General features: G+C 39.5%; 1 protein-coding gene across 1 annotated transcript; it reads right to left on the reverse strand.

Moving 5' to 3' along the window:
• Window positions 1-1,582: 1,582 nt before the first annotated feature.
• On the reverse strand, window positions 1,583-16,227 carry LOC149006526 (Tetratricopeptide repeat (TPR)-like superfamily protein). The gene is made up of 7 exons (XM_089164983.1): window positions 15,287-16,227; window positions 7,032-7,254; window positions 6,351-6,827; window positions 5,115-5,321; window positions 4,875-5,012; window positions 4,595-4,780; window positions 1,583-1,916 (listed from the first exon to the last, which is right to left on the reverse strand). Exons 1-6 carry the CDS (start codon window positions 15,883-15,885, stop codon window positions 4,598-4,600), a joined length of 1,827 nt encoding a protein of 608 aa, XP_089021109.1. The 5' UTR covers window positions 15,886-16,227; the 3' UTR covers window positions 1,583-1,916; window positions 4,595-4,597.
• Window positions 16,228-27,792: the final 11,565 nt, after the last annotated feature.

Here is a 27,792-nt window from a genome sequence, read left to right on the forward strand (position 1 = left end):
CCTCCCTTAAAAACACTAATTAAAACCCCTAACAATTTGCCCTGCCTTGTAGTAGATCCTTAACGATTCCATTTTCAAGGAAATCACGCTCCTTGTGACAAGGCAAAATTAGTTTGTGACATTAAGCAGATGAATTCACAGGTTGAAGAATTAATATCATTATTTGTCATCTCCTCTAAGTGATTTGGCCAAATTTTTTGCCCTTAACCCATTTATTTACATCTTTTATTATTTGTTTTGGGTTAATGATTTTATTATTCTGAATTGTGATTATTCTCTAAAGTATATGTTATTATGAAAATTGAAAAAAATAATTTTTTGTATGTTTATCCAGGCCGTGGTCATGAAAGAATGAAAGCGTTAAGGAGAGAGGTGTGGGGGGGGCCGGGCTAACCTAATCATGCATTCTCTTTGTTCATAACACTATATTCTACAAAAAGCATTTTTTAATCTATGCTTAATTTAATTTAATTTAATTTTTATTTTTTAACCATTTTGTGCTTTTCATAACATGTTCTAAAAATGTTTTTAAAGGTTTTCAAAAGAAGAATATGTTTGATAAACATTCTTATTGGATATATTTTACCGTAAGAACTGCAAATTTAGACACGAATTTCTCACGTAAAGGTCTAGTTTATGTTTACCCAAATAGCCACCATATCTTTTCACCCAAAAAAAAAATTTAGCCACCATATCTTTCCTTGTACAAAACTAGAACTAAGAAAACCCTAATACCAAACTAACCAAAACAGTTTTCCTTTTACACAATTACCAAAACTCCAGAGAGAACATGAATTGGACCTCTGAAGATTAGATATACTAGCTAACAGTTTTGACCTTTGTTTTCCCGAGTAGCAAATACTGAAGCTTCAAAATTAAACCAATTCAAAAAATTAAACCAATTCAAAATATTGACAAACTGCTCAAGTCGAAGCATTCTAAATGAAGATTTGTAGAGAAACATAAATAGAGGAAAGATTGTGAAAAAAAGCAATGAAAGTTTGGGGGTAAAGATGCTAGAAGGCCCCTGCTACAAAATTTAGCAACTCAGTCTATGAACCATCTTAATTTGTGTTCTTTGTTTGTATTTTTTAATCGAATGTATTAAAAAATAACTGCAAAATAGCCCAAAATAAACTAATACATCCCTCTTCGAAGAAAAAGCCCATAAGATGGCACTAAGAATATTTAAATGCCTTTCCGAACTTGCCAGAAGAATAAATTTTAGAAGAAAGAGACGCTATTAGATGGGTTCCATGGGTTCCAGTGCTTCTCAAACACCACCACCAAATCTTCCTCAGCTGCCCATCCAAACCCCAAACCTGTAATTAAGATCCAATGTCATAATAACGCTTGCTCACTGCCAGGTTTGAATGAGCAAATATGACTTGGATCTTCTTCTAAAAACCTTAAGACACTGGAAATGACCTGCTTTGAAGACAGAACTTACTAACAAAATCAAGATGGCAATACCAGTTATAACATGGAATTGCGAATTATTCACATTTAGAGTTTCTTACTCCATACTGGTTAAACTTATTTGTCGAGTCCTACATTATTCATGGACGTTCAAAAAACCATCTGGAAAAATAAGAAATGAAATGTTTGGGAAAGAGGAAGTTGCATTCTACTAATACAAGTAGCTTTCCAATGGAAGTTCCTAAAAAGAATAATAAAACGAAAACTAGAGGTTAGATTGGGCCGCAATGGACTACAACAATACCAGACTTCCGCCTTTGAATCCTCCAAATGAAGTACAATCATGTAATTTTTACAAAAACAAAAAGGGGGCTCTGGCTCACTGTGAAAAGACTTTGAAGAAATGAAAATTTCTTGATGAACTGAAGTATGATATTGAGGAGTTCCAAAACACACGGTGAAAAACTCATGGGGCCCGAAGAGCATAATCAACTACCCTGCACAGTTCAGAAAACCATTTAAGATAAAGGGCAAGCCATAAACTCTTCCTTCAGAAGTGAAGTACAACAGAATCAAGTAGTGCCACATATTGAACAACTGCAGAAAGCACAGAACCAGCATTCAATAGGTCATGTCAAGATTTCCAGACCCAAGTTTATGCAAGTTGTTCAAGATTCATACAAAACTGTCTCAGTAGAAAGAGGACAAAAGAAAAACATAACCTACCAAGACAGTTGGGATAACAATAACTGGGACGGGTGATCCCAACCACCATAAATCCATACACATTCCTAGGCCATCAAGATACTTTTTCATAGCAGAACCCTTCTTTTGTTGGTTTGGGCATTACTAACAACCTCTGTGCTTTGACAAGTAATTGTTACACTCTCAGAATTTTCTACAATTACTAACAGACCGACTTTGACTCGCACCATCAGCATTCAGTCATTTTCTTTTTTAATTTGAAAAGACTATTTTACCCGTGTAATAGAAACGCCAAGAATGAAATAACAATGCTACCCTTTTCTTCATATTCAACCTAAAACATCTTTCCACCACAGCCACCACCACCAGATTCCCCATCAACTACATTCAAATGCTAAAACAGCTGCCTTTTTAAGTTTAGTACCAATAGCCACTTTTGTCTTGGTTATGGAATGCTTTCTGGAAAACTTGTGGGTTCCAATTGGAACAGTAGCTTTAGAGGACAGAAAACCTGGTAAGTTTTATTTAGTTTCTATTTTAGTAGTGTCCTAAGTTGCTACCAAGTTTTTTCTGTTTTTTCAGTATTAGTACGTTCTAGTTCCTTTCTAACTTGCTATGCAAGCTTAAGATTAAACCCCCATATACGCATACAAAATGATGTTTCTCGAATCTCAACATGTAATTTAATGATCTGATTTTTGAAGCTTTACTTTCAGTTATTCTCTTCTCTCTTGCTTGAATGCCCAGAAGGGCTATAAGCCATGCAGAGAGCTAAATACCTATAGTTGAGGAACCTCAAACCTAACTCTGAGAGCTGAACTACCTCTACCCTTCTAATTTTCTAGGTTCTTTCACTGCTACCTCCCTTGTTTGAACCCTACTGGAGCCACCTCTATTCTGCTGCTAATTGATGGACAACATCAGGTTGAGGTTATTCCATACATGGGATCAAGCTGATGCTGCTGTACTCCCATTCGAATCAGGTGTGTTATTGAAGTTTTGTTTGAACTGAAAACATATACTTTCTCCCCCTCCATCTCATTAACCCTGTTAAGTTTATCAGACTACCATCCTATCTACCCTCTTCACCTAACCCATCACACCCTCCATTGACTACTGCATTACACCTTCTAATCAAAGATGTCTATTTTCTCTCCACAAACACAACTCATAATCCAGACATCATAATAGCATCAAAGTCACAGATAGCTTCACCTCCTCAAGGCTCCCATTCAATCCAATGTTGGGGCCGATCAAATGGCTGGTTTGCTTTAACCAAAGTTTATATTTTGGTGACTGCACTCATGTCACTCAATCCAACCGTCAGAATTAATTGAAATTTGCAACCATTGTTTACTACCATACAAGCTTCAATTAACCCAAGCTGGTCATATTTCTGAGTACTGGTTTGGCTTGGACCCTAATCGAATCAATTCTGTCCTTATGCTACTTCCCTGTCTGTGGGTTAAATAGATTAAGCTGATTCTAGCTTTAATTAACTTGATGAAGTTTTGAACTTGATGCTGCTTTAACCTAGCAGCATTAAGAAATTGCACAAAATTTCAGATAAATCTGAATGATATTTTGTACGTTACCATGCTTGGATGAAAATAGGATGCAAAAACAATATTTACAGTAATGTCTGAGCTCCAATCGATGGTTAATAAAGAAGAGTAGAAAAGATAGAAGTCCAGCTGATAGTCCCCAAGCCAATACCATAAAGAACCCCCACTTTTAATGAGTTTCCTCGGTTCTATGATTCTATCTTTCCCTTTCCTCTTCTTTTTTTTTCTTTTCTTTTGTGTGTGTGTATTGGGGGGGGGGGGGGGGGGGGGGGTTGCCAGAGTTCCTTGATTCTGTCATGTGCCAAGAATAAAGATTTCACACAAACCCAATTCCAGAATAGCTGATGCCCAGCAGAGAAACGAATCAAACAGTCTTTTGCATCCAATATTTTTTGGCCACCATTAAGGGGGAGCAATGGCTTTTTATTTGAAACCTTAAAATTGATTCTCAGTTTTGTGTGAAAGTCAGTTCCACTGGGTCTGGCAAGTGCATTAAGGCAGAGATGGGAAGCAACCACCAGCAGGGTTTGGAATGTAGTAGTAGGGCCGGGGTTGAATATGGAGGACCAGAAAGAAAAGAAGGATAAAAAGGTCATGTCACAGGCCCAAGGCTAGTTTGGGGTTTAAAAGAAATTCTACTTTTGCATCACAAGTTAACATATGGAGGTTAATGGCAGGGGAGCAACAGTAATTTCATTAAATACAGGGGCTTTTAGTATCTCCCACCCGACCCCCCCCCCTTTTATTTTTGTATATTTATTTATTTACTTTTTTGAAGGAGGGGGAGAGATGGAATAAAAGCATGGCCTGAGGGGCCTTTAAATGCTGTGCCTTGTCCCATGCATGTGGCAAGGCATTCCAGATGCACATGCTTGATCAATAGTCTTTGGTGATCCAAGAATTACCTCTCAGCGGTAGCTGCTGAAATCAAGAGTAAACAGTATGTTCTTCCGGTTCTCAGTACCCAATCGAATAGTAAACTTTTTAGCTACGGTTTCCACCAAATCATCTGTATCAAGATCGAACTCCCGCATGCATCGTCGCCTGACATTTTTCAGTAGCTCCTTCGATGGTACAAAACCTGCTTCCACCTGCCCAATGAGTTTCCTTCCCATGCATTAGCCAGCTAGCATTCTTGAGATATACAAGGGCCATTTCATGCTACAGAGAAACAAAAGTTCATACCATCTCATTAATCACTGTCATGGCAGACCTCTGATCACGATTAATAAGATGAGCATCAACCAGCAAAGCATATGACATTGCATTTGGTTTCACACCCAAGCTTACTAAGTGCTCAAACACCCTCGAAGCTTCAAATGTCTGCAATTCATTTTCAGGTAAAAAGAATTAGTACCAGAAGAGAAATATAATATACAGTCAACATAGAAAGTATTGGATGTAAATACTATTTGCATGAATGACCTTCTTTAGCTTCCCAAATGCACACATCAAAGCATTGTATGAATGGATATTGGGAGTCAAACCAAAGCTACCGCTAATGGCCTCGAAAGTCTGGTAGGCCCGATCAAGGTCCCATATATTTGCACATCCTAAGATGATACAGTTAACAGCAGCAACAGACTTGTAAGGAGGATCTCCACGACTCAAATTCTCCAATTGAAAATAGACCTGACACATTTTATAAAAAAGCTGGAAATAAGTCGGCCAAAAAGGCATCTATGTGCAAATATGCCTCTGTGCGTGTGCACGTGCAAGAGAGACAAACATATAAGATGATAGAAGCATAGTAATTGACTTTCATAACCCAGCTTGATCAATGTTTCCCAACCACCCCCACCCCCTAACCCGGCCGGCCCCCCAGAGGATCTAAGGCTGAAATTTGATAGTTCTCTGGGTGCTAGTTTGGTGATACAGGGATCAGTCAAGCTCCCATTAAAACAGTAATGTAGTTCTGGACTCCAGCTCTCATATCCATAGTCAACTGCAAAAGATTCTGTCTTTCAGCATTGGAGATTTCAGGCTCAAGAGAGTGATGGCATCAGCAACTGTTATCTTCTGTTAGGTCAAAGGGGAACCCTGGAGCATATATGCTTATCAGTTATGCTATGGCCCAAGTGAATCCAGGAACATCTTATTCTTATCTCGTATTAGTTCCAGCAAAGTGTTTGGAAATGGGTTTCCTAGAGGTCTGCTACTCAACTCTAACCTTTGGGGCACGCATATCTTATCATCCTATGGCCAAGGAGTCTAGGAACACCTTATTCTTATCCCATCTAAGATCAAGAAATATGTCCACAGATGAGCTTCCCACAGATCTGCTAATCATCTCTAACAACACTCCCCCACCCCACCCCCCCCCCCCCCCCCAAAAAAAAAAAAAAAAAAAAGAAAAAGAAAATCAAATCTCCAAGAGAGAGAGTGGACTACTAGTCATATCATATGAAGGGAATAACAAAACCATTGTTTAGTTCTTAGCATGAATTAGGGAGGTAGTCAAGTACATATGCAACTGTACAAAAGTTAAAACTCCAAGAAATTGAAAGCCGCCCTGAAAAAACATAAAGAAAAAGAACGCAGAAGGGGGGTGGGGAGAAGGAGGGGAAAAGAAGAAGAAGAAGAGAGACAGGAGGAAGGGGGCACAAACTAAAATGTGCAGATAATGGAAGATGTGAAGGAATTGTCCCAGAAAGACCATACCGAGTCTAGAGTCTCAAAACCATTCTTGCAGCATGCTACAACCAATGGATACAAAGAGGTAAAAGGAGAGAATACATCCTCTGCTTCACTAGAACTTCCATGAGCAGATTCAAATTCATGAAGAGTACTGAAAGCCTTCTTTAAATTCCCCAGAGATGAATAGGCATATAATTTTCCAAGAAATGATTCTGGGTTCGGTGCCTTTTGTTGACGCAAGGAGCGACGGAGGATGGCCCATGATGCATCTATAAGTGTAGCATCATATGTCCTAGCAGCAGCTCCCAATGACGACACAACCAGTCCTTCATCCACGGATAGAAGAATAGGAGGCCTTGCTGTTTCACCACAAGCAATCCATTTGGCCAAAAACTCCAACGCGTAGAAGGCCAATTTGCTATTATCTTCTTGCAAAGCTACATCTGCAATGTAATTAGATAGGTACCATCCTGGACAGAGAGCTTTGTTCTGATCCATTTTCTGAGAACACACAAAAGAGACGTTACAAAACATAAAGAATTGTAAAAAATATATATATAATAAATAAATAAAAACCAAAAATACAGATTACATTCTCCTCACTCTCCTTTTTTCTTTTTTTTTTTCTTTTCTGGGGGGGGGTTGTTGTTGATGAAATCCTCATCACTATGTAAACAGTGAAAATTATTAAAACTAGTAGTGTACCTTGCATCTCTCTATGATGGATTGCAGCGCATCCAATCTCCCAGCATTAACACAACCTGATACACAGTCTGAAAACACCTTCATTGACACCATGTAACCAGATTTTAGAGTTAAGTCCAAATATTTTAGAGCAGCATCAATTTGATTCGTCGAAAAGAGCATGCCAATAACCAAGTCAAATGACTCATCATCAGGCAGAGATTCCTTTCCTGTCAGTAGCATCCTGATATCAATAAGACCCATTCATCATAAAACAAGAATGTCTTACCAATATAAACCAAGTCAAAGGTAATCATAATTATGACAAAATCATGACACAAAAATAGGTATTAATATTAATTAATGTAACACAAAAGCAATATATGGAAAATGTTAACCCCACAATCATATACACCTCAATGTTAACCCCAACTGTATCTTCTGTTGGAACAGCCCTGAAGATTTAGACCATCTTTTCTTTTCTTGCCCCTTCTCCCACTCATTGTGGTCTACTTCCATTTGGCCCCGCTCTAGACTGCCCCTTGGGTTTTCTAGTGATTGGATATGGGTTTTCAGACAGGCACTACTATTTGTGGTTTGGTAGGTAGTTTGGTGTCACAATGCTTTGATCTCTCACGTATGGTGGGGTGGAACCTTAGGAGATGGACATCTAATTCGAGATCTCTGGATTCAATTTGGAAAGCCATCTAGTTTGAGAGGTTTCCACTCATCTTCGATCACTTCCCCATCCCCCTATTTTGAATTCCTCAAGGAACAAAACTATTGTTGTTTCCATGGGTCTTGGCTCTTCCTTATTGCCGATTAGTAGGTTGTAACCCCCCCCCCTTTTTCCCTTCTACATTCTTCTCTTCCCCCTTTTTGGGCTTTGGTTAATCAATGTATTCATTCATCTAGAAAGAAATATATGGAAAAGAAGACAAGGATAAGTGGACTTGAAGCAGATCAAAAACATGAAGGAAAAAAAAAAGAAGAAGAAGAAGAAGAAAAGGCCAAAACACTTTCACAAGAACAGTGTCCCGGCACCTTGTTTTGCCTTGGCGTGAATGCTACAAGAAGTTCTTGTGAGGCTCAAGACCAGATCAGGTGAAGACTTCATTAGTAACCCAGAGGATTGTAAAAGAGACAGATTTGAAGAACAGAATTTCTGATCATGCTGGCCCTCAATTTGGTAGAACCTCCTTGTTTCAACAGCTGGTAGCTGTGATGTAAGACCTAGGCTGAGAAAGCCATTATCCTACACCTCTTCTTCTATCTTCTCTTTCCCTTGCAATCGAGTTCACTTGTGTTGTTGTTTCTCTATGGTCAAGAAGAGAGCTGGAAGACCTATCAAAGACCACTACCATTCTCCAATCACAGTCAAATTTGTTACAGGTGCTAATTCCATTTGAGTGAGGCTGCTGCTGTCATCGTAGTTTGGTTTCCCTGGAGCAGCTTCAAGGCTGAACATCTCCATCCTCCTCCATCAAAACCAGCTGTGTTTTTGGCTCACCACCATTCACTCCTTCCAATCCCACTTGGATCATTCTGTTGACTGGACTGTTTCATAGCCATAACCTTACATTTCCCACCATCAGAGATTCATTACCTATTCATATTTGCATCACAATTCCACCACCCCCAAAGCCTACACCAGATCCTTAGTTTGGTGTCCTAATGCCTGTTGTTTTGGAAGATCTGCCCTAACCTTCTAAATCCGACTTCAGTTAACACCAAAGAAACCACCCATCACAACAGGCTGATATTTGGAACACAAGACCTACCAAGCGCCCTACTCCATTCAATCCAAGTTTGACACCAAACGGTTGTCTGGTTTAGCTAGTATTTGTTACCAAATATTTTGGTGTTAACCTTCTAATCTTGATTTGCTTCTATCACTGATGATCTGTTGCTACTATTATCACGAACCTACTGTAGAGCGGTCCTTATCTGAACCTCTTCTGCTTTAGGACCCAGTGAATAACAATTAAGCCTTGGTCTCTCTAGCTAACAGGCATTTGATTTATTTCTTAGCAAGGCTTATGCTCATAGCTTTTGGAAATGCTTAGCTTTATTGTTATGGCTTCCTAACCCTTCTAGAAAGATTTACTCTTTTCTTGCCTCATAAGCTCAGTTCTTTCTTCCTCCTTCAAGGAACGGCAGAGAAACCACCAAGAATTTTCTTGTCTTTTCTAATTTTCTTCCCTCTAAGAACTAACGCAGAGCTTTAATCCATGTATTTTGTTTATCTGTGCATTCCATCTGATGCAAACATAAAACTAAAACCCTATATTGTCTTGTTCTTTAACATCATATAATAAGCAGAGTTGTCAAGGCTTAGGCGACGCCTAAGCATCCAGGCAGTTTGCCATGACATTGAGTGGTCCCCACTTAACTAATTGCACGAATGGTAGGCACCTTGGCTGGTAAGGTGTTAACTTGGGCGCCTCAGATGCCTAACCTCCCTATGCAACCACTTTATTACCATTATGCTTTTTTTAACTTGAGATTCTAAATGTATTTTTATTATTGGCTGATATACAGAATTTTAACGTGGGGGAGTAGAGAAATTGACATTTTGGTTTTTAAACTTTGAACTTGAAAGATGATTCATGGCTTCTGATGTGGTTTAAATGTTTCAAGTCAATAACGGTGTTCCTGTTATGAATCTTATAATAGGATGAACTTGATTACTGATGTGTTTTATTTATGAAGATAGCAAAATGTTTCATAAATAACATGCTAGGAATAAACTATATTACTTCTAGTATGATATTTGGACCAAATATGATGGTTACATTGGAAAATAACAATAAGACACCTTGACGCTTTGGCACTTTGGAGAGACCTCAAGCACCTTGGCGCTGTGACAACTATGGAGTTAAGTAAGAAACTAATGTATCACAGATTCACAAACATCACATTGCTTATCTTGTTGACAATAAATTTTGGTTGTTTGATACTTTAATCTAGGCATACACATGGCTCATGAATCTCCTTCAAACAGCTTAATATCATTTTGAACATTTTATTAGTATTCAAAATATAAAAACTCATGATTCTTCAACCCCCCTCCCCCCCCAAACAAAAAAAAATTTGATCACGGGTATGCCTGCTTCACTAGATCAGTCCAAAAGGAACACCGAACAGCCAGGTTGAAGATCCAAGGAGAAACAAAGTTGTACAGCTGATTAATTTTTTAACAGAAAAGAGAACAAATAGAAAGAAAGAGTTAAAACAGTTTCTTCCAGCTTGCATATAAGCCATGTTCAAACAACTAGCATTTTGCTGAGTTATCTCACATTATTCAGCTTAGACATATGAACTTATTGCCACAGTTGTCATGGCATCACCTAAGCGATGACTTGGCTGTTTTGCACAAGGCACAAGACAACCATATGTTGAAGCAGTTTTGTCCTTCTCTATCACCAAAGAAATGTTGAAGTCTATTTTATACAGTTCTATTGGGTGTTAAATTTCATTAGTGTACACTGCTGCACTACTGAATCACTTAAAATGGCTAATATACCATTACAACCTACCATTCTGCCTCAGAAAGTCCTCACTCCACAGAAAGATCTGAAAGTCTGAAATCCTTGATGAGTCAATTGCTGTTCCAGCTCTCACCACCCAGTGTTTGTCAACCGAACATTATCCAGTAAGTCCCTTCATCTTCTTCTTCCGCTTGACTTCTGTGATTTCTTCTTTTCTGTCACCAATGAAATGTTGAACTATATTTTATTTGGTTCTATTCGGTGTTAAAATTCATTAAGGTACACTGCTGCAGTACTTAAACAGTTAAAATGGCTAATATACCATTACAAAGTGCGATTTCTGCCTCAGGAAAAGCCCTAACTCCACAGAAAGATCTGCACGTCTGAAAAACTTGATGAGTCAACTGCTGCTCCAGCTCTCAACCCCCCCCCCAGGTGACTGTAAAAAGAACCTTATCCAGTTAAGTCCCTTCATCTTCTTCTTCCCCTTGTCTTTTGTGATTTCTTCTTCTTTTTATTTTGGGTCATGTTCCCCAGTTCCACAGCATTGGCTCTTTAATGTTTTCCTTTTCTTCTCCTCCCCCCCCCCCACTCTTTTTATGCAGACTCAACTTTCCACTCAGTTGCCCTACTCTTCTTCTTTTTTCTTGTGAGTTCTTACCTCCACTTTCAACATCAACTCCTCTTCTTTTTCTTTTTTTATGGTTTTCTTTCTTTAATTTTTACTTTCCAACTCACTGTTCTGCTCAGCTCCAACAACCACCACTGCTCAAGCTCCAGAAACAGACTCCAGCAACCATGGAACAGGTTCTCGTGGTTTCTCCTTTCATTTTCCTCTCTTCTTTTTTTTCCCCTTCCTATTTCAATTTTCATTTTCCAAAACGTTCTGCAGGCTACATCAAACCAATTAAAAACAGAGCCAACAACCTTCCTATCTGCTGTGCTTGCTCCTTCCTCCTCCCTCCTTTAACAGTGTCTGCAAATGAGGGTTTTCTTCCCCTTTTATTTGTTCTCCTCCTCGGTTTTATTTCCTGTTCCTTTTCTTTTCTTGAGGCTCAATCAATACTAACCAGCCCCAGCAACATTTCAATGTCGATTCCTCTAGCAGGGCATCTCCAGATCATGTTAAACATCCTCCTCCCACCTCCTCTACCCATAAATTTTCTTCTTTTTGGGTTCACCTTCTTTTTGGTTTGCTTTCTCCAGGCTCCAGGGGTGCCGTGCCAACTCTAAGCCCCATTTACAAGCCAAATTCTATCTTCTGGCAGTGATTCAACGGCAACAGTGAGCTTTCTTGTTACTTTGCTTTCTGAATCTCCTTCTTGGTTTCACTTTTTTTTTTTGGGGGTAACCCCTTCTTGGTTTCACTTGATACACTTTTTTCCCACTCCTTCCCAATTCTGCAACATGTAGTTTTTTTCTTGTTTTCATTTATTTCTCAAGACTCCAGCTTGTTTTCCACACCCATTTCTCTTCAATTAGTGTGATTTTTGTTTATAAATCAGATTTCGTGTGTATTTCCTATAGTTCATCAAAATATATAATGGATGCTAGTTGTAGAGGTAAGTATAGCTTAAAACATACTTAAAAAGTTATATTCTTTGGCAGTCTTTGGCATGATTTTTGCTTTTGATTTTACCCAAATACATAGAAATGGTGGCGTTTGGCATGATTTATATCACCTATTTCTATTTAAAAAAGTCAGAGAAAAATACAAAAATCAAAAACAGGCTGAGATCTGTATTTTATTTTTCTGTGAAAACCTATTTCAATTGTTTTCGCGGTGATTTTTAAGAGACATAAGCAGTTAATGTAGATAAGTGAGAGTAGAGAAGTAAATTATATCCTTTTTATAAAACTATCCTACTTCCCTCCATATTTTTTCATAAAACCCTGATTTCTCTTCAAAAATGTTGCTTTTCCTGTTCAACTCTTGAAGACGTTGAACCAATCTGCAACTGGTTCTTTGATGGTTAGACTCAAAACTCAGGGATATCTGACACGACTTTAACTGTCTTCCCTGTGAAGCCGTGGAGTTGTAGGAAAAATCCCATCCACCATGGCAGCAATGTGGTCAGACTCAGCAGCAGTAGCAGCAGTTGAGAAGCAGAGGCAGAGAGCTAATGGTGACCACAGATGCGTAGTCCGTCATCTGCTTAAAAAGAGAGTTTGAATAGTTTTTCTTTGATATGTAGTCCCTTTTTGGCATTTGAATCCTCAAGATGCAGTGAAGATAAGCATTTGGGTTTTCTTAAATGATTAGTAATTCTGCAACTCATCATCTCCCTGAGGAGCTTGTTACCTGTCACTGGTCCACAATACAAACTGGGAATTTCATAAAGCTAGGAGAATTTATAGTGGTAGAGATCCTGTAGAAATGGAAGGACTGCACCAAAGAGAGAAAGTGAAACCTAAAAGGGAAGCAAAGAATGAAATTCTCCACTCCATGTGGGAGAAAGCACAAGAAAGCCAAAGTAAAAGCAATGCAGTCAAATGATGCAAGAAACAGTGTCAAGCCTACTACTCCATCGCCTGTGAGAGTTCTAGAAAATCTGGCAGAACAAGACAATCTTTGATAATTCCAAGTAGTCCATGTGGTATTTGGCAACTTCTCCTTATCTTTCCTGTTATCTTTGGGTTGAAGATGAATCAGCTCTTAGGATTCATCACTTTGTTAGAGTTGTTACAGCAATCAAGGTGAAGGGAATGAGATTTGAGTTAATTGGAGCAGCAATTATGAATTATGCATCAAACCCAGTTAAGCTTGTATTGGATTGGATTGGACGGTCTTATCTCCAGGGTATTACTAAAAAAAAAAAAGAAGAATAATTTTATAGATAGATATACCAAACATATTTTTCAGTAAAAAAAAATCCATTTTATCAATTGACTACCAAAAGTTTTTTGTATTGATTTTTAGTAAATGGATAAAAATAAAAAATGAAAATTCGCCAAACATAGCCTTGATAATTTTTCATTGGGAATTACCCCTCGCTTTTCACAGCAAGAGAGGCTACCTCCAATACTATTCATTTAGCACAATAGAAGTCTTTCTATAGGAAAGGTGTCAAGATGGTCCACAACATAGCCAAACACCATAGTTCATCCATGACTTAAAAGGCATCCCAAAGGTTGAACCTTTGGCCAAGAGGAGATTGTTAGGGGCCCAGGATGACAACAAGTGGAAGAAAGAGGGTGGGATAGAGTTATCATAACTAACACATGGTGGGTTATCAATAGGGGGAACTGGAGAGGAGAGGTATGGGTTATTGAATTGGGTTTTGGGCAAGGAAGCTTGCAGGGTAGTGTTACTTGGTTTCTATAACACTAAGGTCTTTAGTTGTTGTAATGTTCTATCTGGGCTGAACTGTTGCATTCAACAACAACAACAATAAGCCTTGTCCCAACTAAATGGGGTCGGCTACATGGATTCTTGCCTTCCCCTCAGCTCTGTTTGAGGCCATGCTAGATACAAGGCCTAAGCTATACATATCATTTCTCACCACTTCTCTTAAGGTTATCTTAGGTCTTACCCTAGCTCTTCTAGTTCCTTCAATCTGAATTATATCACTTCTCCGTACAGGGGCATTTAAAGGTCTCCGTTGAACGTGGCCGTACCACCTCAAACGACTTTCTCGAAACTTGTCACTTATAGGAGCAACTCCCAAACCAACTCTAATATGATCATTTATTATCTTATCCATCTTAGTTTTGCTACTCACCCATCTTAGCATCCTCAATTCTGCTACACTGAATTTATCTATATGATTTTTTTAACAGCCCAACACTCTGTACTGTACATCATTGCTAGTCGAACAACGGTCCTATAAAAATTTCCTTTAAGCTTTAAAGGAATAAACCGATCACACAAAACCCCGGACGCACCTCTCCACTTCATCCACCCTATTTTAATTCTTTGGAAAACCTCATCTTCTAAATCACCTCTTTTACTTATGATTGAACCTAGGTACCTAAAACAATCACTCTAAGGAATCTCCTTATCGTCAAGTATCACCACCTCATCGTCTGCCCAATCATGACTAAAGTTACACACTAGATATTTAGCCTTCGATCTACTTAGTTTAAAGCCTTTTGATTCCAAAGCTACTCTCTATGATTCTAATTTGGTATTAATCCCCACTTGAGTCTCATCAATCAACAAAATATCATCAGCAAAAAGCATACACCTGGGAACCTCATCTTGAATGTCTTTGGTTAATTGAACATCAAAGGAAGTTTTCATTGCTGTGATAGGGCTCCTAACAGAGATATATTTGCCAAACAGGACTGTAATGAACAATGATCAACTGATCATGGATCATCCTCTGGCTTGAAATTGACTAGTCGTGTTGAGTGAATTCAGCTAGAATATCCACTGACAATCTAGTATGGTCCTAAGCTGCTCATTTTTATATATGCAATGACAATATGCAAGTATAGACCAATTCTTTAGGGAACTCAAGGACAGAAACAGGTTGGCAGGAAGATAGGAACTGGCGGCAAGTTTCCAAACACAATTACTCTTTTTATACACAAATCAAACAACCTGAAACGTGTAACTAAATACCCAATGGCAATCTACACTATAGACTAGCTTACACAGTTACCGCTTGCAAAGAGATGAGAAGCCGCCGTTTCAGAATAAGAGAAGAAATACCCAAATCAATACATACCCCACTTCAAGAAAGGCAATATTTATTAATGCACAATGCGGTTAGCAGTCGCATTATGAATCCCACAAAATCAAATATTGGAGTAAGAAAAGAAGAAATGATCATGGGATACCGTTCAATCAGCTTTTCCGCTGCCTCGGTCTCCTTGGCCTGATACATCGCCTTCAACACCAGATTAAATGATGCAGTATTCGGCGTAACGCCGAAATCTTCCATATGTGCCACTAGATCGAGAAGCTCTCCGGCAGAAGCTCCACTCATAAAGTTCGCCCTCAGGTAATGATTGTACAAGTTCACATCAGGCTTATTGGGCTTCCCGTTCTTATCAAGAGACCTAATCCAGAACTCGAACAATTGCTTGATATCGGCCCATCGCTGCGAAGTCATCCAATCGGCGAATACATTCATGAGGCTAGGACCATCGAGCGTATCAGACAAAGCTTTGATCCTTAAAGATGATGATGCGTTCTGAATGAAACCTAGTGGGACGAGAGACTGAGCAAGGCCAGCATCAGGTGTTGGGTTTCTCCAGTTCTGTTGTTGGTATATAGGACTGCCAGATGATGGATTTGGAGGCAATGGAGTCGATGACAAGTTTGGTGGTTCAGCAAGTTGGGGTTCCTGAGACAAGTAAGGGGAAGCAGAGATCGTTCGTAAGGAAATGGGGTTTAGGGTTTTGACGAATGTCCTGGTTTTAGTAAGAAACGCCATTTTCGATGCTGTTTCGAGATTACAAGTATTGATTACGGGCAAGACTGCCAAGGGATCTCCGTTGTTCTACTGTAGAATTGTCATGGGTATTGCAGAGATTGAAACGGATGCTTCAGTTGGAAATGAAGACACGAACCCACGCTGAGTTAGTTTGGATTGAAATGAAGCTGCAGGCCGCAGCCCTATTCTAGGGTTTTGGTGTCCTGATTGAATCATAAAAAGTAGAAATGGAGAGTTGTGGTGTTCCGTTGAGCCTGAGCTGACCTCACAGGAATGACGCTGAAGCCAACCACGCCATAATCAGGACTCAGCCCATTTGGGGCTTCTCAAATCCCAATACGAAATTCCTAAAATTTTGATTGGAATGTGACTCTATAGTTTGTCAATGTGAAGGGGGCATTTAGGTCATTTCATACTCTCACTTCTCTTCCCTCCATGGGATTGGCCCCAAAGGGATCGGAGGAGCAAAATCAAATAAAATAACAAAAAAAAATGGAATGGGTGGATCCCAACCCAAGGCAGGGGTAGATTTGTCATTCATCCGAACTTGGGCTTTGGCACTTTGGTAGGGAGGAGTCTGGATTAGGGTAGAGCTCTGTACTCCCCTCACACCTCTCTTCCACATGTTAAGGGCACGTCCTATTGTTGATTTATTTTATCCGTACTTCTAATGTGGGTCCAACATCTAATGTGTAGTGAAAGTGTGAAAAGGGTGCGAACCTCTACCATGGCATGTAAAGGATATGGACTCGACAAGGAGATTTTCTTTACCTTGCACTGACAAGGGGGTACATTGGTTCGAGCTGGGGTATGGTTTGGTTCTTTAACGATTATAATACACGACATTAAGACTAAAATCAAACCAATAAGCTTATCATTTCCAATCTAAGAATCAAAGTCATTAACCATCGTTAATGATTCCTTAGCTATTCCAAGTTCCTTTCACCAAAAAACACTATTCCAAGTTCCAACTAATTCACTTATTTGGAAGGCTTATACAAGACAATTTGATATGAATGCGATTCCTTCTCCATCATAGGTAAAATTTCAAATTTGGAAAGACCTTCAATTCAATAGCCAAGACCCTAAGAGAATGAAGACACTTAGTGCTAATAGGAGTTTGATTAAATGAGTGGCTCCAACTCCTTTTTTTCAAATTTAATGTTGATGGATCACTTTTTAAATATCGAAGGGTTGCTGGATATGGAGGAATTGCAAGGGACCACCGGGGTCGTATGCTCTTCTGTTTTGGTTGGGGAACTAATGCTCAAGACATTCTAACTATTGAAACTTTGGCAATGAGACAAGCTTTATTGTGGGCTATTGATTTTAATCTACCTAAGGTTGAAGTAGAGACTGACAACCAAGCTCTCATTTGCATCCTGAAGAATCATCCAAATGAAGCACCTTGGAAGGTATTCCCAATCATAACAAATATAATACAATTAATGGCTTCATTTGAACTCTTTCAAGCATGTATTTTGCAAGGATAACATGGTGGCATATGTCCTAGTGAAAGAAGGTGCTCTTACCCAAGATGCCTTCTTAACAATCAAATCCCCCCACCCTCATCTATTATGGTTTTTATTGTTTGATTGATATTTTAGGTCTAGGCTATAATAAATAAATTTCTCTTTCCTACCAAAAAAAAAAAGTTCCAACTAATTCAGGAATATATACTTCCAAATATTTTTGAGTAACATTTTTTAATATTTACCATTGAAGGGTTGCTTAGTCATTAATGACTCGCACTTCTTAGTGAAAAGATTATAGGTTTAACTCTCCATATGGTATATGTGGTAGTCCCCCCTCCTAATATAAAGCTACCAATTCTCCTTCCCCCTCTCCCCCCCCCCAAAAAAAATCAATTTTTGTAAGTGCTAAGTAAAAAATAATGGCTAACCGTGTTGAACCATGGTCGGTTCAATTGCCCCAGTCAGGACCGGTTTCAGGGGCCCAATCCGGACCGGTTTCAGGGGGTTAACTCGGAGGTGCTTTGAGCATGAAGGAACTCAACAGTTATAGGAAGAAGCGTGATCCCGCCAAGTTTCGGGTAGGTGATCGTGCCCTATATGGAAAATGCAACTAATTCGGATTGAATGTGGAAAACCCTATGATTGGATGGCTACAAATGAGACTTGTGAACTGATCCAACGATTCGTAACTGGATTGTTTTTCCTCCATTAAATCTTTCAATCCAGCTCTGCAACTCTTCAGAATTCATTGGTGGTGCCTTAATTGATTTAACCATCAGAGGTGGCTTCCCGACCGCTGAGTCGGCCCAAGTCTAACGTTCATTTTGTAACAATCTAAAGGTTGCAATTTTCAAATGCATTGTTTGGTGCCATTTGTGGTAAACGATTCGAAAAGCCACGGTAGATACATGATCCACACTTCAGAGAAATCAGAATCAAATTCATCCACCTCCTTTAGTTGGAAATCCCACACCCTTAGATGGAGATCCGTCACAAGAGATTGAAAAACACGAAGAAGAAGAAGAAGTAATTGGGGGAGGTGTTGCTTGTGTCTAATAATGCAACACAAGTGTACGTGTCACAATCAAGTAGTAATTAGTAAGTAGAGTATCGATCTCATAGAGAATTTTATCTTCAAATATCAATGTAAAAGGAAGACTAATTAAAACAAGAATGACAAAATGACTTTGTGATTAACAAACTAAATGAATGAAAGAAAGGTGAATTACGCAAAGATATTAAATGAAAATATGCAATAGAAGGAACTATAGTAAGTGGTACAAGTGTTGGGAATCAATTTCCCTTCCCCTTAATTTATATTGTGGATGATACAGCAACACTGCAGCACGAAGTATATCAAAGAACCTGGAACAAATTACATACGGGTATCTTCCAATCCACATATGCACTAACATCCTAATTCAAAATCCTTATATTCCTATGGAGAAGTGAACTGAGAATGCAAATTATGCCAAGTTCCAATCATGGCTACGTGAGGTAGATGAGTATTCCTACCCTATCCACTAAATAACTAAACCCAAATAAGGATTAAGCTAACTCACGCCATTCAACATTTATTTAGACTTAATTAACTTTCCAGTTAACTAAAATCACAGCATTCATTCATGGATGTTTAGTCAATAAATGAAATTACTCATAAACTAATATGTTGAATTCATTGATAATAGATCGTGCTACAATAAAGCTAAATAAGACTGGATAGTTATAGCTCAAAACACAGGTTCAAGTACTCTTATCATCCCAACACAATAAGAGCTTAGCTCATATCAAAGTTCAAAAGCAGAGAAATATATACTTAGTAACATAGTTCAGCTAGAGTTTGAAGATTTAAGAATTATAAAACCAAAATTAGAAAATTAGGAGGTGCTTCCACATTGCTCCAGCTTCCTATCTCCAACAGGTATGCTCCTTGCACGAGCTCAGCTTCTTCACTCTTCCCCATCCTCTGGTTCTCTTCCTTCCTCTCCTCTTTAGCTCATGCCCCTCCTTTCTCATTTCCCCCAAAATTTTCTTAAGTGATAGGGTAGAAAAATGGGCTGTAGGATTAGAACATTCCCTTATGATATCAAGGGTTGAGATCCTTCATGTATTGACAAGAAGAAAATCCAATTAGTTAGCCCTTTTTAGTCATTTCACTAAGTGGTACCACGTGTGTTCAATCTAGGAATATTTTGCTACGTAATGCTGCAGCATCTTTACAGCAAAGTGAGAAGACATGTTCTTTGTTCCTCTTCTATGTTTCATGTCATATCTTCATCCTTTATTATTCTTTTCCTACAAGACCAAGAGAAAGAGGGCTGATTAATTCCATCAATTAATTCAACATAAATTCATGCATGAATGACATAAAAGACCTTTACAAAATTTAAAACACTAAGACTCGCTAAAACAAAATTTAATTGCAACTAACACTAAAACAAAGATAAAGTACTCTTGAATCAAGCTATCTCAAGTATAAAATTACTAGAATTAACTCTATTTCGTAGAGTTATCATGAGGATGCTTGAACGATCAGAATGGAGAGATCCAGATGATCCTATTCATCCAGGAACAGATGAATCAGAGCCAGCAATAGATGAGCCAAATGCAGGCCCAATTCCTTAAGATGCAGAAGTTGTTGAGAACAATGGCAAGGCTGTTGGGAGCCCCGACGGACCCAAACCAGTTTGATCAAGAAGAAGAAGCCTGAAGGGGGGGGGCTCAAGGAAGAAGAAGGAGGACTTCACTAGTGAGAGGGCATTCCCCGGGAAGAGAAAGGAATCAAGCCAAAGGGCAAAATTTTCAGCAACCCCCCAACAGAAATCTAAGACAAGAAGAGGCCTAAGGGGAATGATCAGGAGAGCTCCCTTAGAGAGTGGCGGTAGATGTGCGAGATCTATCACAAGGCAATCGGACGGGAACCCTTACGAGGCTTAATAGAGGTGTTTGAACGCATGCTAGCACATCTCAACACTAGGACAAGGAGTGTGTGCAAAACCCCGGTGTTAGAGCTGTTCAAATTGATTGAGAGTTGGTTGACATAAATCAAAAGTTAGGACAAATTACTAAGGGCAAGAAGGCAAATGACATATACTCAATCATTAGAAAGACCTCATCCATGGACGCGATCACCAAGTATGAATTCCCCCACAATTTTAGGCACCCGACCTTCTCCTTATTTGATGGATGTGAAGACCCAGTGGCCCATATAAGCTATTATCAGCAAACAATGGCTGTGGTAAGGAATTCGAACGAAATCTTATGCAGAGTGTTTGGATCCACACTAACGGGGGTGGCACAAAAGTGGTTCTTGAACTTGCCCTCGGGAAGGATAGGATATTTTGATGAACTTGCCCGAAAATTCATCGATCGATTCCAAAGCGGCATACAAACAAAGAAGACCGAGGAGACTCTATTCATCATGAAACAAACAAAGAATGAATCCATTAAGCATTATTTGCAAAGATTCAACAAGGCAACAATGGAGATTGAGAATCTCGATGAACAAGTAGCAAAGTCAACTCTTTTTACAGGACTTTCCAATAAGCACCTCCTGGAGTTGCTGTTATAGGATATGCCGACCACTTATATCAAACTAATTTGAAGGTCCCAAAAACAAGCAGAGGAAATCCTTGATGCCCGCAAGGAGAAGCAAAGGCAGACAATAAGGAGCAGAAGGTCTTTGATAAAGGTCAAGGTTCGAAAGGACAGAACAATGATTGAGGAAGCAAGGGACGATCAAGAAAGGAGTACGGTCGGAGAGGAAAGAAGAGAGCAATTGAGCAGCAGAGACCATAGACCCAAGACTTCCAATACAAAGAAGGGAAATGAAGTAGTTGGGGCAAGCCAATCCTCGATCCTCACGATATTTGAAGGATTTGAGCCCAAATCCTTAAGAAAGCATAAGGCAAAGACTAGGTTCGTGGGATCAGGAGAAGCAATAAGGGAAAAAAGAGGCCAAGCTCACAGGAAGCCATCACATTTACCGAAGAAGATGAAAGAGGAGTTTGTGCCCCCCATGACGACCCGATTGTGATGGAAGTTGAAATCGATCGTTAGGAGGTTCATCAAGTACGAGTGAATACTGGATCCTCCTGAGGATCTCCTGCCCTATGAAGCTTACCAAAAATTCAAGATAGAGGAGGACCTGATGGTGGCAAGCTTAGCACATTTATATGGTTTTGCAAGGTCTTTGACGGTGGTAGAAGGAATGGTGCAACTAAATCTAACCATTGAGACATACCTGAAGGAGGCCACTGTACGGGTGAATTTCCTAATTGTACGAGAGTTACCAGCGTACATGGTCATCATCAGGAGGCCATCCTTAACCAAGTTAGGAGAAATTGTCTCAACTAGACATATGAAGATCAAGTTCCCAATGGACAATGGCATTGGTGAAGTGGCTTCAGATTAAAAGACTTCCCGACAGTGGTACATCTCCTATCTAAAGGACAAGAGTGGGTCAAGGAAGGCTACAACCATGTCCATTGAGGTTCGTGATAATCGTGATGAATGAAGAAACAATGCAAAGGCTTGAGCTTGTTGAAAAGTTAGAAAGGGTCCAACTAGAACCTTTGGAGGAGATAAAGGGAAACTTTATTGGTTTAGAACAACCAGAAGATTTCAAAAGAGACTTGAAAGATTTCCTTGTGAAAATATGGACTTGTTCGCATGGTCACCGATAGATATGACAGGGGTAGACTGAGGTGTGGCCAAGCACAAGCTGTGGATCGACCAAAAAGCAAAGCCGGTAGTCCAAAAAAAGAGAGGAATTTCTTGATCGAGAAGCATAAGGTAATACAGACTGAGATTGAACTGATCGAGTGCCTGACGTGGTTGGCCAATGATGTCATGGTCAAGAAGGCGAACGAAAAATGGCGGATGTGTGCCGACTATATAGAGCTGAACAAAGCATGCCTAAAGGATTATTACCCTATGCCCCGAGTTGACCTTCGCATTGATGTCACAACAGGGTATGAGACATTGATCTTTATGGATGTGCACTCAGGATATAATCAAGTTCTAATGCACAAGGAGGATGAGAAGTTCATGGCATTTATGACAGATCAAGAAAGAAATTACTACAAAGTCATGCTCGTTTGAGCTCAAGAATGCAAGGAGTCTAAAATTACATGGCTAGGTACCCCACATACTACTACCCTTTCGGTAGGGGAATTGAAGCTCGATGACCCGTGACGATGGTGACGTGATTCTGTTTCATCCTACAGCAGTAACCAGTTTGTGCGGAGACTCAGTGGTCCACTATTGTTCATGTAATGGTAGGGTTGCATATGTTAGGGTTGGGCTCATGGACGTCCAAGGAGTGGACCGGATGTCTTGAGGAGTCATGAGAACATTCCGCCCCAACAATATGTGGATGACCATAGGATTAGGGAGTGGAGTCCAACAGCGGTAACCAATTTGTGAGGATCTCATTCCTAGGTTGCGAAGGATACGGAACCGAGTTGGTTGGTGCCATAGGGGAAGTATCTGGACTTCATGTAGTGTGTTATCTAGTATGACTTGCATTGGATTAGAAACCCCGACATGCACTAGTACTCATTACCAATGGTCGTGGTAAGAGAGTGTTGACTTAATCCCTAGCCATGGATTGCTTCATGAGGACTTTACCCCTTTACCCAGGATCCCAACAGAGGTAACTAGTCCGTGAGGGATCAGAGTGACTAGACCTACCCAGAGGAGAGCTGGTGTCATATCTTAAAGCATGTCAGCTGTCTATAGACTTGCATAGTTAGATCTTAGTAGCATTCATATTATTGCATATCATTCATATCATATATTCATTGTTGATTGTGTTGACATATGGATGAGAAATGTGCTATCCTTATTGAGTTTGTCAGAACTCATTCATTTTCCTTGTATGTATTATATAAACTATGCAGATGGTTTCACAACATCAAAAGTCGGAGATAATCCAAATGACTGAGCATTATGGTATGAAGAGGATGTGGCACCGTCAGTGGGAGATGGAGATAGCGTGCACAAAGTCTCCTACGGATGCTTGGAGTGCGCTTATAGCACCCATTGATGGTCGAAGGAGGCAGAGTTACCCAACATTTTGCTAATCGTATGGAGAAGACTGGAGAACCCCCTTGCTTGCCAATTTAGAAAACCAGTTTTTAGCTTTAGAAAAAGAAATTGGAAAGAAAATAATTTAGTTTATTTTGTTTGCTTCCGCTGAACTCATTATTCTTTTTGAACATTGATTATTTCCTTTATCATTTTATTGGAGTATTTGGACTCCTATAATCCTTTTATTAATTATTGAACTTACTCTTGCTCTTGATTTATCTATACTTGCATTTATTATTATTGATGGATAAGACCGTGGATCCTGTGACGGATCGCACCCACGAGCTGTTGGGCGGGTAACCGAGACCGGCGGGTGGGGTGTGACATAGAGATAAGTTATTCTTCCTCTAGTTATATTGTGGTGGTTTGGATTAATATTTTGCCTTCCCATCGATGATCTTGATTAGAACATGCAAAAAGGAATCTATTTATATATGATTTAATGGCGGATCTTATCGAAGAAGATGATGTAGATCTAGAATTTTCACTTCTATGATATGTAGTATGAGTGGCTTCTCTAGTGTTATAGGGACGTGGTTTAGATTTTGATTAACCCAAATACAAATCGAGGATGGGTGATCCAAAGTCTGAATTCTAAACTTGGAATTTTGCCCGAGACTTGGGCAGTCACTTGAGGAGGTCGCTTGAGGCGATCGCTTAGAGCAACCAGCTTAAGCAACCCATTGGGTTCTAGAGGCTACTTTGGAGTTGTCTTTGCTTAGTTTAAATCTCCAGACTCTAATGTAACTTTATGATCTTATTTTAGGGGTTTTTTAGGATCTGTTGGAGTGTTTATTTGCGGGACTTAGCACGTTTTCCATACTTTTTCACTAAGTCAAGTAAGGACACAATTGCATATGTAACCGTATTGCTTAATATGATATTTCGATAATTGATTTAAACATGTTAGACTTTATAACTTGTTGTAGTTATTGTCATGCTTGTTTACTCAATGATTATGATTTGTCAATAATGTGTATTGTATTTTTACTTCTTTTGTGGAATGTGGTGTTGTTTGGTGTGACTATGAATTAGAGAATACTTGTCTTAGTACTCCTAACTTAGGATATCAGGGGTTGTGGTATGGGACACTGTCCTCTGATGCCCCCAACATGTTGTACTTCATGGTTGTTGTACTTAATGACTAGGATGTTTAGATGCATGACTAGGTTACCCATACATGCTACTACCCTTTTGGTAGGGGTGTTGAAGCCAAGTGACCTGTGATAGCAGTGATGTGGACCTATGGGCGTCCAACAAAGGTAACTAGTCCATGAGGAGACACAATGGCCCACAAATGGTAGGGTTGCATATGTTAGGATTGAGTTTATGGGTGTCTAAAAGACATCTTGGGTGTCGTGAGGAGAAATGAGAGGTATCCGTCCCAACAATCTGTGGATGACTATAGGGTTAAGGAATGCAGTCTAAAAGAGGTAACCAGTTTGTGAGGATTTACATTCCTAGGTGAAGGATATTGGACCAAAAGGGCCCTAAGCATGAGGGAAGGTTTCTAGACCATATGTAGTGTGTTACCATTTGACTTTACATTGGGATGAAATTCCCGACATGCACCATTACTCAAGCCAATGATTGTGGTGAGAGAGTGTGGACCTATACCCTAACCATGGTTGATGATGAGTATCGTACCCCTTATTCGGGATCTCAACAAAGGTAGTCAATCCGGGATTAGAGTGATGAGACCTACCCAAAAGAGGGCAAGTGTTTATCTTAAAGCATGTCTATTTGGATAGAGAATTGCATTGTCAAACTCTTAGCAACATTTATAACCTAACACTTCATTTATTCATTTCATTATGCGGGTGTGGTTTATGTATGGAATTGTTGCCTTACGAAGTTCATTAGAAGTCATCTTTGTGGATTTTTTTTCCAGATGACTTTGTAGAAATAGGAGAAATTCCTTATGCATGGGAGAACACCCGTGAAGAGACACTGGAGGCTCTAGTGAGACCTAGTTATGCTGAACATGAAGCTTCTTGCGGGTGCATAGAGTGCTCTTATGGCACCCATTGACGGGAAAAGAGCTTTGGTTGTTCGCTACACGGATAAGGGGATGAAGAAGAATATCTCAAATTGTTGAAATATAATAGCAAACCATAATGAGACATTTGTTATTTTTGCTTCCACTCATACTTTCCTATTTGATTCATTTAGTAATCATTCCTAGATTTTGAAACATTTATTTTCCTTAATTGAATATTGAACTGTTCTTTTTGCTCTTGATTACGGTATTGTGTTTCTTATTTATTATTGTTAGTGTAATTGGATATTGTGTCTCACACCCACGGGTTGTTGAGGCGGGTACGATACCATCGGGTGGGGTGTGATAGCCGTAATGATCTGTAGTAGTCAAAATTGCCTTCCTGAACAAGCTCTCTGTGGTTGTCTTCATTGACCAATGGAGGAAAAAGAGACCAAGCAAGTTCATCTCCAAAGAAGCTGAGCCTAAAGAGCCCTATAACAAGTCTTTTATTCCTAGTTGTACTCATCACCCACTCGATCTAAATTACCTAGTTGAAAGAGCTCGATTTTCGTCGAAGCTCAACTTTGTCTGCACCCAATGAATCTCCCCCTAAAAATGGGAGTTTGGCTTTTATAATATCTTCCATCCCTCTTTGGGTCACCCTAGCTACCCATGGCATCATTTGTAGCTTCAATTTCACACATCCACTCATGACAGTAAGGGGAAAACACCGGTCGCTTCGTTTTTTTTTTTTTTGGTAAGAAGAGAAACACTTCATTCAGAAATTAAGAAAAGTACAGACACACATAAAAAATACAGCCACATAAAGAAAAGAAAATGCAACAGATGCATGACAACACAAGGTTCGGACCGAACCAAGGAGCAGAAATTGACCAAACTGTCGTACATGCAATAGATAGGGTCATCCAGGCTAAGGGATGTATCAAGTCCAATAAACCCTTAGAACGAAAGCTGTACCAAAGACAGCAGCAGTTAAGCCGAGCATACACAACACCGGTAGCTTCGTTGGAGACTAGGAACCACTACACCGCCATTAGAATTAAGGCCTCCATCAGTGCCAACCCATGCGGCTCCGTTTGGACTACACAGCCCTTGTTCAATACCATGGAGGAACATGATGAAAGAATATTGCATTTCCAAAAATAACCCTGTTGGTTAGGTATAGCAAATGGGTGACCTATTTATCGGGGCCTCTACTTGCATGGGCACAATCTTATAAGTAGGGTTAGGCCTAGGAGTGACACTCTCAACGGGCCCCTCCATGGAATCTGGATTCTAAAATTCAAAATATAAGGCATTAGGCCTGAGATGTAGAGTATTAAAAGGACCGTATATTGAATTTGGTCGTTTCAGCCCATAATTCCGACGTCTGAAGCTCATAACCCTTAAATCCCATCCCTGCAAATTAACTCCTTAGGCCAGTGGCTTGGCTTGATCGGTTCTCAACCCAAACCAAACCACCCTAAACCCAAAGAGTCTAGAGAAGCAGACTACCTTGCCGTTGTTTCTTTCAAAATGTTGACAAAGTTTTCAAGTTGTAGGACTTAAAGCTTCATCCTCTACGGACGAATCTCTCGACAATAGCACCCTTTGATGCAATCACAAATCACATAATTGGGTTGAAGATGAAGAAGCTGCTTCGAGGGCAGCAAACCTCCTAGAAATAAAGACAAAGAAGAGAAATTGGTTGTATATTCATTGCCTTCCAATTGCCTTCCCATTACACATTTATAGCCTAGGACGATTACCCTATGTTAATGACCCTACTGACCTTTACAAACTCCCAAAATCCCTTACAGGTAACCCACACTTGGACCATGCCCTCTTAGGCTCTTATAGAGTTATACCCTCTTATTACCCCTATCTATAAACCCGAAGCATAAGCTTGCTTGCTTTCTTCTTCTTCTTCTTCTTTCTTTTTTTTTTGGGTCTTTTTTTTTTTTTTTTTTTTTTTTGGTTTGCCTACCCCAATTTCCAAGGCTTTGCCCTGACTAATCCGGTGTTCGACCCGGATCGCACACCTGACTGTGGTGGGTGAGTCTCCCAGCAGAAATTTTTTGCATCCATAAGGTTTCGATACCGGAGCTTTGCTTAAGCGGATCAAGTTGCTTACCACTTGAACCAACCCCGTTGGTCAAAGCATAAGCTTTAGAATCTCTTAAGTAGATTATTATGAAAATCCAGATTTTTAACCCACATTACTTGAAAATTATTATTATAATAATTTTAAAATTGGATTGAAAAACAAATATTTAGATTCAGAAATAGGATCATTTGTTACATAACAGAGCATCCAATGCACAAATAATCAAGTTTCAAATCCAGTTTCTGGTGGGG

Source organism: Hakea prostrata, chromosome 8 (genome assembly GCF_041222555.1).
Source record: "Hakea prostrata isolate BN-2017 chromosome 8, UWA_Hpros_2, whole genome shotgun sequence".
Lineage (NCBI taxonomy): Eukaryota > Viridiplantae > Streptophyta > Magnoliopsida > Proteales > Proteaceae > Hakea > Hakea prostrata.